We start from the raw sequence: 10,085 nt of genomic DNA on the forward strand, positions 1-10,085 counted from the left end.
ACGTTTGACGGCGACTGATCGTGGTGGTGGGCGATGGCAGCACGGGTCTCTTATTCCGATGTTTGCAGATCTGTTACTTCGGCCTCTGCAAATGGCCGTGTTGGCCACGGCGTAGGCGGCCTGGAGCGCATGCGTAGCGAGCGAGACGGTAGCGCAAGACGATCACGTTTCGGCTTACATGTTGCCAAAGAGTTTAACATCCACTAGGACGGGTCCCTCATATAGAACGGTCAAAGACTGTCTCGCCTAGGATCGGAATGAGAGACGGCTCTAGCCGCTCTCAGACGCGACCTATATCCTCTCTCTGATCACCCGTACTCCGGCCTCCCATGCAATACACCGTGTCGGGCCAACCAACCTCGGGCACGTTCCCCTCTTCCCACACGCCAAAACCACACCCAAATCACTCAGTCACACGTTATGCACGGTCACACGCCAGGTCACGACAGCCGCAATTACATTTCGAAACTGCACGCGACCTCAGCTCGCTGCGCTCGCCTGGACTAAAATGTGCACCCACAAAAACACGATATTTGGATTTATGTACGTATTCATTCAGGCGGTCTATTGTTGGTAGGCGACCATGCCTGGTAAATCCTGCACACCGGCTTCAGCAGTGCACACGGCTTTTAGGGTTTAGGTCCACGGCGCAACACACTACCCATTCAATGCACGCACTCAGACTCCCAAGCCGTTTACCTCCCACATCCCGTTGCCTCACCGAGCACACACACCCAGTGCACGTGACACCATCTCAGCACGTCCATCCCTCAGAGCCCACAAACTAACGTGATCCCACACCCTAGGCGCACATGCTGCTGTACGCCACGCGCGCGAGCATATTTGCTCAAGAAGACTTTCACAGCAGCCTCTGCCCGCGTCAGGCATTGTGCATGTCAGCGTTGGCTGCGCGCCCTGCTGCAGCCATGGCAGTTCGCGTGCAGCAGGTGCAACGCGCAGCTCCCAGCAGCTGAGCTAGGGGCAAGGCGCCCGCTGGCACCAGCCATCCAGACAACCTCATCTGTGCAGCTGCTATGAGTCAGTCGCCTTCGTCGTCGTCCTTACGGCGATGCTGCCAGCAGCCACTCGTGCTCCAGCACCACCCGAGCGTTGGGGAGCTTCCGGGTGGCAAGCTGCTCCCGCAGGCGCTGACCACTGTCGCTCAAAGTGAACGGCAGGTGCGACATCAGCGCCTCTGCCACCAGGCACAGGTCTGACTCGCACGTGAACCGGCCAGTGGCCTGGTCGAGGATATGCGAGCCCAGCCACGTGGGCAGCCGGTACGGCGGCTGCCGGCAATCCAGGGGGCAGTCCGCGGGCGCTACGCGCACATACACATGGGTGCGCGGAGTTGTAAGGATACTTTGCGAAGCATAGCAGGTGGATTGGGGACGGTAGACTAATCCAATTGCCTGATAAACAAAGTTGAAAGAGTATTGACATCACCGTCAGCAGCAGGCCGCTGCTAAGTACACTGTCGCACACGCAACCCCTTAACAAACTTGCCTGCATGCTCCAGGTCAATGAGCACATATACGTCCGATGAGCTACTCGCGGCGGCCGCCGCCACCCCTGGCAGCCGAATCACGTTGGGCCAGCGGATATCTCGGTGGACGTAGCCTGTGAACCATAATGACGCATCAGTGCCAGCCGCCACTTGCCAACAGGATGCATCCTCAGACTTGAAAATTCATGTTGTATGCCGCCATTGCGCAACGAAGACATCCTAAAATATCGTTCACCTGCGTCGTGCAGCACCACCAACGCCGTCAGCACGCCTCGGACCGCATCCCGCAGGCTGCCCTCGCGCTCGACGGCCTGTCTGCCAGTCAGCCCCAGCGGCAGCCCCAGGGGCTCCAGGTGCAGCACCGTTGTGCCGTCGTCCTGCAGGCTCACGCCGCCATCACCGCGAAGGCGCACCAGGTTGAGGCAGCGAACGTGACCAATGGCGTGGTACATAGCCTGAAAGGGCCAATCACGGTTTGCGTACGGCGGCTAACTTTGGACGTCAAACCATCTCACAAGTCGCTGGTTTTGCTAGCATCGGTGCCTGTTGCTGCGATTGATGTTGAGTATTTTTCCCCACCCACACCGGGCCTGGTTAACCAGTAACCCCCACCCACACCCGTTAAACCCGTCTAAGCCCACAATCAAATGATATTCAAGCCGAAACCCACCACCAGGGCCCTGTGATCCAGGACGCCACCCTGCAGCTGTGAAAGGTTGACATGCTTCCGGATGAAGTCTGCAGGTACAAACAGGTACGGGCGGCCAGCGTCAATCTATTTGAGACGCGCGGAAATGCGGTTGCTGTGCCTGTCTCAAAGGTAGATTCCCCGCCACCAACCATTCGCACTGTGCGGGCAAGGCCCCTGCTGTGACCCGCACTCTATGGTGGAAACCTAACGCACCTGGGAACACAGTCACACTGCTAAGGAAGCTGCCGTTGAGCGTCAACGCCTTGGACACCTGCCCAAGTGCGATGGAGAGGTCTGGCGCACTGGGTGCGTACGCCGCCACCGCTTGCAGGACCTTGAAAGTGTGGTGCACGACCTTGATGCGGCCGAGCGGTGTGTCGATGTGCAGGCAGTCGCTGACCGGAGTCGCCTCCACTGCACCGTCGCGGCTGCATGCAGGCCGCAGGGACAGGTGCTGCTGGTGTCTCACATACTGGATGACCACCAACCAACATTAACTAAGCCGTGCACAGAGAAGGATGTAGCTGCCACGCTCACCTTGTGACTGCAAAGAACTGCACCTGGCTGCCAGCGGCTGCGTACGCAAACATGCATGGCAGGCTGACGCCCGGCAGCAGGGCCGGGTTCCTACAAGGAGATTGCCAGGGAGATCGTCTCAATGGAGTTAAGTTCATCCGTGATGATCATGAATCTTGACCCTGACAACCGGCCCTTTCTGCTGACTGGTACGTACCACGCGGTCGCCATCTTGGATTTCAACTCCGCAATCGCAGTCTGCATGCCATTCAAAAGCAATTGAGGACCACAGCCGCCATTGCGGAGACGGGGGATGTTGCAGCTACCACGCCAGACCCAGTGTACACGAGTTGCAAGCATGTACTAGTTTCTTAGTGGGAGACGGTGAAAGAAGCACATGCACACCTCGTGCTCGGCGGAGGCTGCCTTCTCCTCCCCCTTGAAGAGCAGGATGTTCCGCAGCCAGAAGAGGAAGTCCGGGCGAAGCAGCCGTGCTGCACATGCAGAACGCCAGCGTGTGGACGACACGAGGACGATATCCAAATACAGTGCGTACAGTCAGTGTGTAACACTCCTCTACAAACCTCTCACGCACCTGTTGCGCCTGGCTGGTCCGCGGTGTTGCGGTCAATCCGAAAGGGCAGGCCCAGGCTTTTTGCGGCGAAGTTCAGCGGCGTGTCCACAAGCGCACCGATCCTAATCGTGTTCATCATCTCTGAACCCTCCTGCTGGCCGAACAAGCCTGTGAGTGCCGCTGCTGTGATCAAACTCAGCCGATGTGCGTTTTTGGCAACTGTAAGCTGCGGCTGCAGCTCCACATATTTGCTCAGCTCATGGTCGTCGGTCTGATCGCCGGACCCCAGCGCCTGCAAAGCCCAGCTGGACACCGGCAGCTTAGCACCCAGCGGCTGGTCCAGGCCTGCCTGTGACACGCTAAACAGGTTCATGACATTTGCCGGTTGCGCGAGCAGGACGTCCCGGATGAACGTAGTGCTTGTGTCTGCGGATGGCGCATGAGGCAGAAAGGTGAGTGAGTGCAGGAGATAGATCGCCGTCGCGCTACAGTTCGTCGCTGAGGGTCGGGGGCCATGCTCCCGCCCTCCTGACCCCTGCCACCAGTCGGCACGACGCACATCGGCAAGGACATGACGACACCCACGCCGCTGTCGCCGTCTCCGTGGCTGCCGGCGTGGGGGCCACCCTCCAACCCTCCAAACATATGTGGGCGGAAGGGCCCTGATCCCTGGCTCTGGAAGAGGCCTGAGGCCGTGTGCCCACCTGTGAGCATTCATCATTATGGCCCACTGCCACCGCGAGCGCGCCACGCCACGGCCCAACCCCCCACGCACTACCCACCCACCCCAGGAAGCACGGCCCTTGTACCCCAACATCCCCGGGTGCCGATCCCCACCCGATAGCCTCGTGGAAATGTTCACCCTACTAAGACGCCGCGGAATGCTAAAGCAAATGCTTTTGCTCCGGTCAAGTCTCCGATGAGCAAATCGCTGGGCCATCCCTGTGCAAACTCACCGGGTCCTGCCGCGCTCCCCACGCCCGGGCCGGCCGCCGACGCTGCACGACATAAGAACGGTCGGGGGACACGTGGAGATATTGCCGCGGGGTTGCTGGGTACAAGGTGCGCTGATATGGGGGGGGGTTCCGCGCACCCACGCAGGCGCCCGCGAGTGTTTCACACAAATGCGTTCGCAACGGATTGGTAGGAGAGCAGTGTAAAAGCGACACTACAGGCTAATGCTCCGTATACCTTTTGCACAAGCAGAGCGCGCGAACTTGATGATGGCCTTGTTGTCGCCTTTTGGGAAGAAGGCGAGTTCGTCCTCTGACAACGAAGCCAGACAGGCAGACAAGTCGCCAAGCTCCTCCCCCTCCACGCCAAGCGCCTCCGCGGCAACAAGGAAAGCTGCAGCCACCTCCTTTTTGCTGACCATACCGCTCGTCCGTGCGTTGCGGGTGGGTGCGAGAGTGAAGACTGCTATACCGTATGCTGGATGCAGAGGCAGGGTTCGCGTTTGAGAAATTGCGGACAGCTGTGTTACTGGACCCTTGAAAATTCCTGAGAGGGCTGTGCCCTAATCATGTGGAGTGCAAACCAGAAATGCAATATGTTATTTGTGTGAGCGCATGATGACAATTGGAATGGGAGTTCAGCCCCCAATCTATTTTGAGTGGTTCTGAGCCCTAAAATCGTTGAAATGTATTACAGTAACGTTACATTGCTTAGTTGTCAATCGTGAAGGCAAACACATTTCCTGACAAAAGTAATTTGGGCACTTGTAGCTATAGTGCTCTTCCTTCTATTTGAGTTCTCTTCTCTGGTAGTAAGCTCTTTGCCACTGCAAGCGACCACAACTCAGGGTGCACTGCACGCCTCAGGCAAGTAAACTATTCAACCTCTCTTCCCTTGAACGAAACTTGGCCACTTTCCGGTGCTCGCTTGTAGCCTTCGGCGTGCAGGTCGCATTCGCGCCAGACTCAGACGAAGCCGCGCTCAGCCATTAAATCCAATTGGACGAGCCCAACGGTGGACAATGCCTGCTGCCGACGTGGTAGGGGAAGGGGACCTCTTGCTGAGCAACCGGGGCGGTTTGCTGAATGGTTTGCTGAGGGGTTTGCTGAGCGTTGCATCCGTGCCTTCCCCTCACGGCTATTGGAGGTGCTACAGAGCTGCGGGGTACATGGGCTGGTGGTGAATGGTAAGCGCTTGCGGCCTGCGCCTCAAGAGAGGTGTGCGACCATTGGGCTGTGCGGCGGTGCCGCCGGTCTGCCTTACACACAACGCCGGGAGTTTATCAACTCCTTAATACCCGCCTCAACTGGCTTTGGCACGGTTCGGGTTGCCGCGGCCTTTGCAACGGGGGAGTGGGGCAACTGGGTAATTCGACCGTCGTAGGCTCAGTTTGTGTGCGCCGGTCAGCAGGTGTCGGCGCTCTCGCCAGTCCAAAGAGGCTGGTAGGCTGCAGCGGCCGTGTTTTCGGGCCCGGGTCTGAGGTCTCCCCGCAGCTGTAACATACTTGGTAATGGCCCGCCAAGCATGCACGGCGGCCCGGCGGACGTGTTGGCTTGCTCCTTCCCCTGAACGGGGCATCGAGTTCCAGGGGGCCTTCCTCGGTTACCAACCTTTGAAGCCTTTCAGGGCCCTTCAGAGCCCTTCGGAGCCCTTCGAAGACCTTCGGGGCCCTTCAGCCCACACACGCAGCTTCCCAAACGGCGCGCGCACGACTATGCACTCCCACTCGCGCGCCGCGCCAACCGCCAGCCTCCGCCGTGCTCCACCGTGCTCTGCCACAGCTTCCCACACGCGTACACGCTAAACTGCCAGCTCCCACTCGTGCGCCTGCCGACTAGCGCCAACCGCCCGTGTGCGTCACTACAGTCAGGCAGCTTCCGAGCCGGCCCGCCGTACAACTACCTGCTCACATTCGCGCAGCTGCCGACTGCCACGCTACCTCCTGTACGGCTGAGGGGGGTGGGGGTGCCGTACACGAGTTAGTTGGGGGTTAGTCGGAGCTGTCCCAGGATGAAGCATTGCCAGCATTGCGGATTTGCGGTGCAACAGCAGTAGGTAAGAATGCGGATGTTACAGAGGGGACAGTCCCAGCACCCGTAGGTAAGGCTTGGAATTTGAGGTGCTCCTCCGGGCTCTACTCCTGCTCCAGCTCATCACCACAGGACCTGAAGAGGCCCAAAGCCCAGGTTCAAGCCCGCCGTGGGCACCTGTGGGCACAGGCCAAGAAGCCGTTGTCATAGGCCAAGCTGTCGGCCTCGCACATGATGGTGTGTGATCAGGGGAGGCACGCGTTGCTGGTGCTGTGTGAAGCTGCGGGCCAGCTTAAGTACGTCTGTGCCGGGACCCAGGCCGCTTCACAGTGCGCTGCTGGGCGCACGTTCGCTGCTGTTTTAGACAACACGTTAGAATGCAGGTACCCGCTTGGATTCAGCCCTAGCAATAAGCCACAATCTCGCGGTCGTGTCCTGGGCGGACAGCCAAGGGAGGTACTGGGGCATTAACCTGAACGCTGTTTGGGGACGCAGCTGACGCCGGACGCCTCCTGTCAGGGATGGGAGCCCCTGCTTGGATCCAGACCTCATGCCGGAAGCCCCCACTTTGCTAATTGCCAGCCCTGGCCCCCACTGCACACCACACCCCGCTCCAGGTCTATACATTTTTGCCCTCCACAACATAATGCAGCGCGCGGTCCAGAGCTTCGCTCGGCTAGCCCGGGCTCAGCCCCCGATGACCCGCGCCTTTGCGCTGGAGGGAACCAAGTTCAGCGAGGGCGAGAAGGCGATCGAGGACCTTTTCTTCAGCAAGGAGGACCAGCGCCTGATGTCGAAGCTTCTGCAGAAGGTACGTAACCATGCGGAAGCACGCGATGCCGGGTCCCCAAGTAGCGGAGGCCCCGGTCTCAGCAGCGAGGAAAGGCATGTGACGCAATGCTCCATGCGTGCCGTGTTATTGTGGTCTTCAAGCATTGGGCGGTCAGTTTCGTGCCAGGACAAGCATGTCGGTGCAGACGACTCTCAGCGCAGTATGGTGTCGCTTTGGACGCCAGCTTGCCAATTGTGCTGGTCAAAGGCCTACGTGAAACATCTCGGCATCTCGGCGTTCCTTGCGTGATGCATCGCGCTAGGACCACTCCAACGTGTAGCTCGCGGAACCAATCTGAGGCTTCGCATCTTTTGAAGGACATCAGAGCAGGCAACTATCAGCAGGGCCGACCCTGAAGTATGGCTTGCGGTTCTTGCTCATCTCCCTACGCTCCGTCCATGCAACAGGTCAAGGAGCAGTCCGACCTCGCGGACAGGCACGCTGCTGAGGGTGCCAAGGTGAGGGAGCGGCGGCGAGGTGGCTTGCTGCGCTGGTGGTGGTGGGGGGGGCGGCTGGGCTCCATCGGTGGGGTTTGGGGGCCAGCTTTGTCACACGCGACTGACCGCGCCCGCGCAGCACTGATAGCGGGGAATACATTCCTGCTCGCACCCAGCCCAAACAGTCAAGTGCAGCACAGTGTGCGCGCCCATGGCCGCGAGCCTCCGCATAACGCACCCGTCCTTACCAGCACCCTCGGCCCCTCCATGCGCCTTCCCTCTGCTCCCCTCCCCCCTCCACCTGCTCCGCCTCCGTCTTAGGCCGCCGAGCTGTCGGCGCTGAAGCAGATCGTGGGCAAGTACGACCTGCCCAAGGATGTGCTGGAGAAGCTGATCAAGTGGAAGCACGTGCACTACTGAGCAGTTGCTAAGCGCGTCTCGCCAATGTGCTGAGTGAACGGGCGGCGCTGCGGGGCCGTGGAGGCGCAGCGCGGCTCTGGCGGCCGCGTGCAGCAGTGGCGGCGGTACAGCTGGAGGCCCGCGGCGGAAGACTGGCGGTGCTGGTGTTGGTGTGCGGGCGTGTGCTTAGGAGCGGGTGGGGCGAGGGCGGCAAAGCAGAAGCCGGCAAGCAGCAGCAGCAGCAGTGGCCGTGACCGCGCGGGCGTTTGGGCTCGTGTCGCGCCTTGTTGAGCTTATATGTGTGGTGGATTATGGTGTGCCGTGTGTGGGTATCTTGTCGTGGTAGTTAGATGCAGGGGTCAGCGTAGTTAGGCATGGGGGCATGTGGGCGAGGTGAAAGGGCGGCCGAAGGCTGCACGCCTGCTGCTGTCATAGCTAGGGCATAGGATGACTGAGGCTCAGGTTGTGGCTGCCTTCACCACCGCGAGGATGCAAGCGTGTAACGGAAGGGGAGTGCACACACGCCGGGACGCATCTCTGGGGGAGGTGCAGGGTCTCTGGCACGGTGACCCGTGGGCGCGCCGCTGAGCTTGTGCGAACCTTCAAGCATGTCCGACTTATGCTGCTTGTACTGCAGCCACGTCAAAGCGATGGTGTTGGCCTGGTCAACACAAGCAAGTAGGACTGTAGGAGCAGGACACTCAGGAAAGGCAGCACCGGCGCACTTGCATCACCGACTCCGACGCAACCTCGACACAGCCGGCGTCCTCCGGTCGGCCCCTCGCTACAGCACACAGCGCTGCGTCCGCAGTCACACTCTCCACCGCACAGTAGCAGTAGCAGCAGCAGCAGCTGCTGCACAGACGCTGTTCCGCAGTCTCGCCTCTGGCGCTCACCTCCTTTGTATTCCTATCTAGCGCCCTACAGACACACACGCACGCGCGACGGCACGATGGCGGGCGGCGCGGCCATGGACGTGCTCCACCGCTTCAGCAGCTGGGAGAGCTCGCACCTGCTCATAGAGCGAGACACCGGCAAGCAGGTGCAGGAGCAGGTGAGCGGGCTGGCCGCTGGCGCCTGGAGGTGGGGGCCGGGGATGAGACGGCTGGGTGCTGCGGCGGGGAGGCGCGGCGAGGGGGGGAGGGCGGTGCCGCGGGAGCTTGGGTCTGGCGAGGGGCGGAGAGGGGCCATGCTGCTGTGGGCGCAAGTACCGGACTACGACAGCACCCGAGTAGCATGTCGGTCGGGTATTTGCCCCCAATGCGGGCCTGCTCCACTTTCCGCCGTACGCGCTGCCCCAACCCCACCCTGCTCCACATCCTGCCCCATCCCCTACCATCGTACGCATTAGTTCCGCAACACACGTCAATAATCCCCTACCATTCGGCTGTCCCCCCCTTCCCCCTCCCCACCCCTGCCCCGCCCCACCCCGCCCCGCCCCCAGAACCCTCCCCTGGAGGCTCTGCGCATGTGGTTCCTGTACCAGACGCTGCCGGGGCGGCTGCTGCTGGCGCTGCCGCCCACCTGGTGGGTGCTGGGCTGGCAGCACCGGCGGCTGGCGGCGTACGCCAACAGCCCGCGCAGCAAGAAGAGCATCCCGGGCCTCATCAAGGTGTGTGGGCCGGCGTGGGGCGGCAGGGGGATTCAGGGGGTGGGGGGGTCCTCGCTGTGTATAGGAAACGCTGGCGAGGCTTGTAGAGGGAGGAGAAAGAGTCAATACGGTAGCCTCAGTACTCAGTACCCTTTCCTACTCGACCGCGGAACTGAACTCGAGACACTGGCCGCAGTGGCCGCACGACCCCCTACCTCTGCCCCGTGTCCACCCGCAGCCCACCCACTCCTGCCCCCGGCCTCGTGCCTCCGCCCCTGCAGGACTACGCCATCGACGTGAGCACTGCGGAGAAGCCGCCCGACCAGTACGACACCCTGCAGGCCTTCTTCGCGCGCCGGCTCAAGCCCGAGCTCCGGCCCATCGCCGAGCCCGAGTGAGTGGGCATGTGGTCGTGTGGGCGAGTGGGCGTGTGGGCGCGTCGCATGGGCCTCCATGCCCATGGCTGCGTGGGTGGGTGAGACGGCAAAACCAGGATGTGAGCATGAGATTCAGGAACGGGGTGTGTGGGATGATGATGGACAAGGTATGGCCCC

General features: G+C 61.0%; 4 protein-coding genes across 4 annotated transcripts in view; 3 read left to right on the forward strand and 1 right to left on the reverse strand.

The window, feature by feature from the left end:
• Positions 1-162: 162 nt before the first annotated feature.
• Positions 163-4,837, reverse strand: CHLRE_02g119500v5 (uncharacterized protein). Its single transcript, XM_043060031.1, has 11 exons — positions 4,480-4,837; positions 4,245-4,286; positions 3,310-3,714; positions 3,120-3,208; positions 2,932-2,972; positions 2,736-2,825; positions 2,412-2,626; positions 2,178-2,245; positions 1,743-1,962; positions 1,507-1,620; positions 163-1,321 (listed from the first exon to the last, which is right to left on the reverse strand). Exons 1-11 carry the CDS (start codon positions 4,661-4,663, stop codon positions 1,062-1,064), a joined length of 1,728 nt encoding a protein of 575 aa, XP_042927665.1. The 5' UTR covers positions 4,664-4,837; the 3' UTR covers positions 163-1,061.
• A 100-nt stretch (positions 4,838-4,937) lies between these two features.
• CHLRE_02g119526v5 (uncharacterized protein) lies at positions 4,938-6,699 on the forward strand. The gene is made up of 2 exons (XM_043060032.1): positions 4,938-5,281; positions 6,055-6,699. The coding sequence occupies exons 1-2, from the start codon at positions 5,264-5,266 to the stop codon at positions 6,223-6,225; spliced, it is 189 nt and encodes a 62-aa protein (XP_042927666.1). The 5' UTR covers positions 4,938-5,263; the 3' UTR covers positions 6,226-6,699.
• A 178-nt stretch (positions 6,700-6,877) lies between these two features.
• On the forward strand, positions 6,878-8,455 carry CHLRE_02g119550v5 (uncharacterized protein). The gene is made up of 3 exons (XM_001702391.2): positions 6,878-7,083; positions 7,512-7,562; positions 7,863-8,455. The coding sequence occupies exons 1-3, from the start codon at positions 6,970-6,972 to the stop codon at positions 7,959-7,961; spliced, it is 264 nt and encodes an 87-aa protein (XP_001702443.2). The 5' UTR covers positions 6,878-6,969; the 3' UTR covers positions 7,962-8,455.
• A 132-nt stretch (positions 8,456-8,587) lies between these two features.
• The window catches only part of CHLRE_02g119600v5 (uncharacterized protein), a 4,892-nt gene continuing 3,394 nt past the window's right edge, over positions 8,588-10,085 (forward strand). The window contains exons 1-3 of the mRNA XM_043060033.1: positions 8,588-8,994; positions 9,385-9,552; positions 9,813-9,925. Of these exons, the coding sequence (XP_042927667.1) occupies positions 8,893-8,994; positions 9,385-9,552; positions 9,813-9,925 (383 nt within the window). The 5' untranslated portion in view covers positions 8,588-8,892. The remainder of the gene's footprint in view (positions 8,995-9,384; positions 9,553-9,812; positions 9,926-10,085) is intronic.

The sequence above is a fragment of the Chlamydomonas reinhardtii genome, chromosome 2 (genome assembly GCF_000002595.2).
Source record: "Chlamydomonas reinhardtii strain CC-503 cw92 mt+ chromosome 2, whole genome shotgun sequence".
Taxonomy (NCBI): Eukaryota; Viridiplantae; Chlorophyta; class Chlorophyceae; order Chlamydomonadales; family Chlamydomonadaceae; genus Chlamydomonas; species Chlamydomonas reinhardtii.

Excerpts from the sequence above, each read along its gene's own strand:
- CHLRE_02g119550v5 (XM_001702391.2), top strand. The coding sequence starts at position 6,970 with ATGACCCGCGCCTTTGCGCTGGAGGGAACCAAGTTCAGCGAGGGCGAG. Across the intron at positions 7,084-7,511 it reads TGTCGAAGCTTCTGCAGAAG|GTCAAGGAGCAGTCCGACCT; the intron begins GTACGTAACCAT and ends TCCATGCAACAG. Across the intron at positions 7,563-7,862 it reads ACGCTGCTGAGGGTGCCAAG|GCCGCCGAGCTGTCGGCGCT; the intron begins GTGAGGGAGCGG and ends CCTCCGTCTTAG.
- CHLRE_02g119500v5 (XM_043060031.1), bottom strand. The coding sequence starts at position 4,663 with ATGGTCAGCAAAAAGGAGGTGGCTGCAGCTTTCCTTGTTGCCGCGGAG. Across the intron at positions 3,715-4,244 it reads GGGGAGCGCGGCAGGACCCG|ACACAAGCACTACGTTCATC; the intron begins GTGAGTTTGCAC and ends CGCCATCCGCAG. Across the intron at positions 2,627-2,735 it reads CAGTTCTTTGCAGTCACAAG|CCGCGACGGTGCAGTGGAGG; the intron begins GTGAGCGTGGCA and ends GCCTGCATGCAG.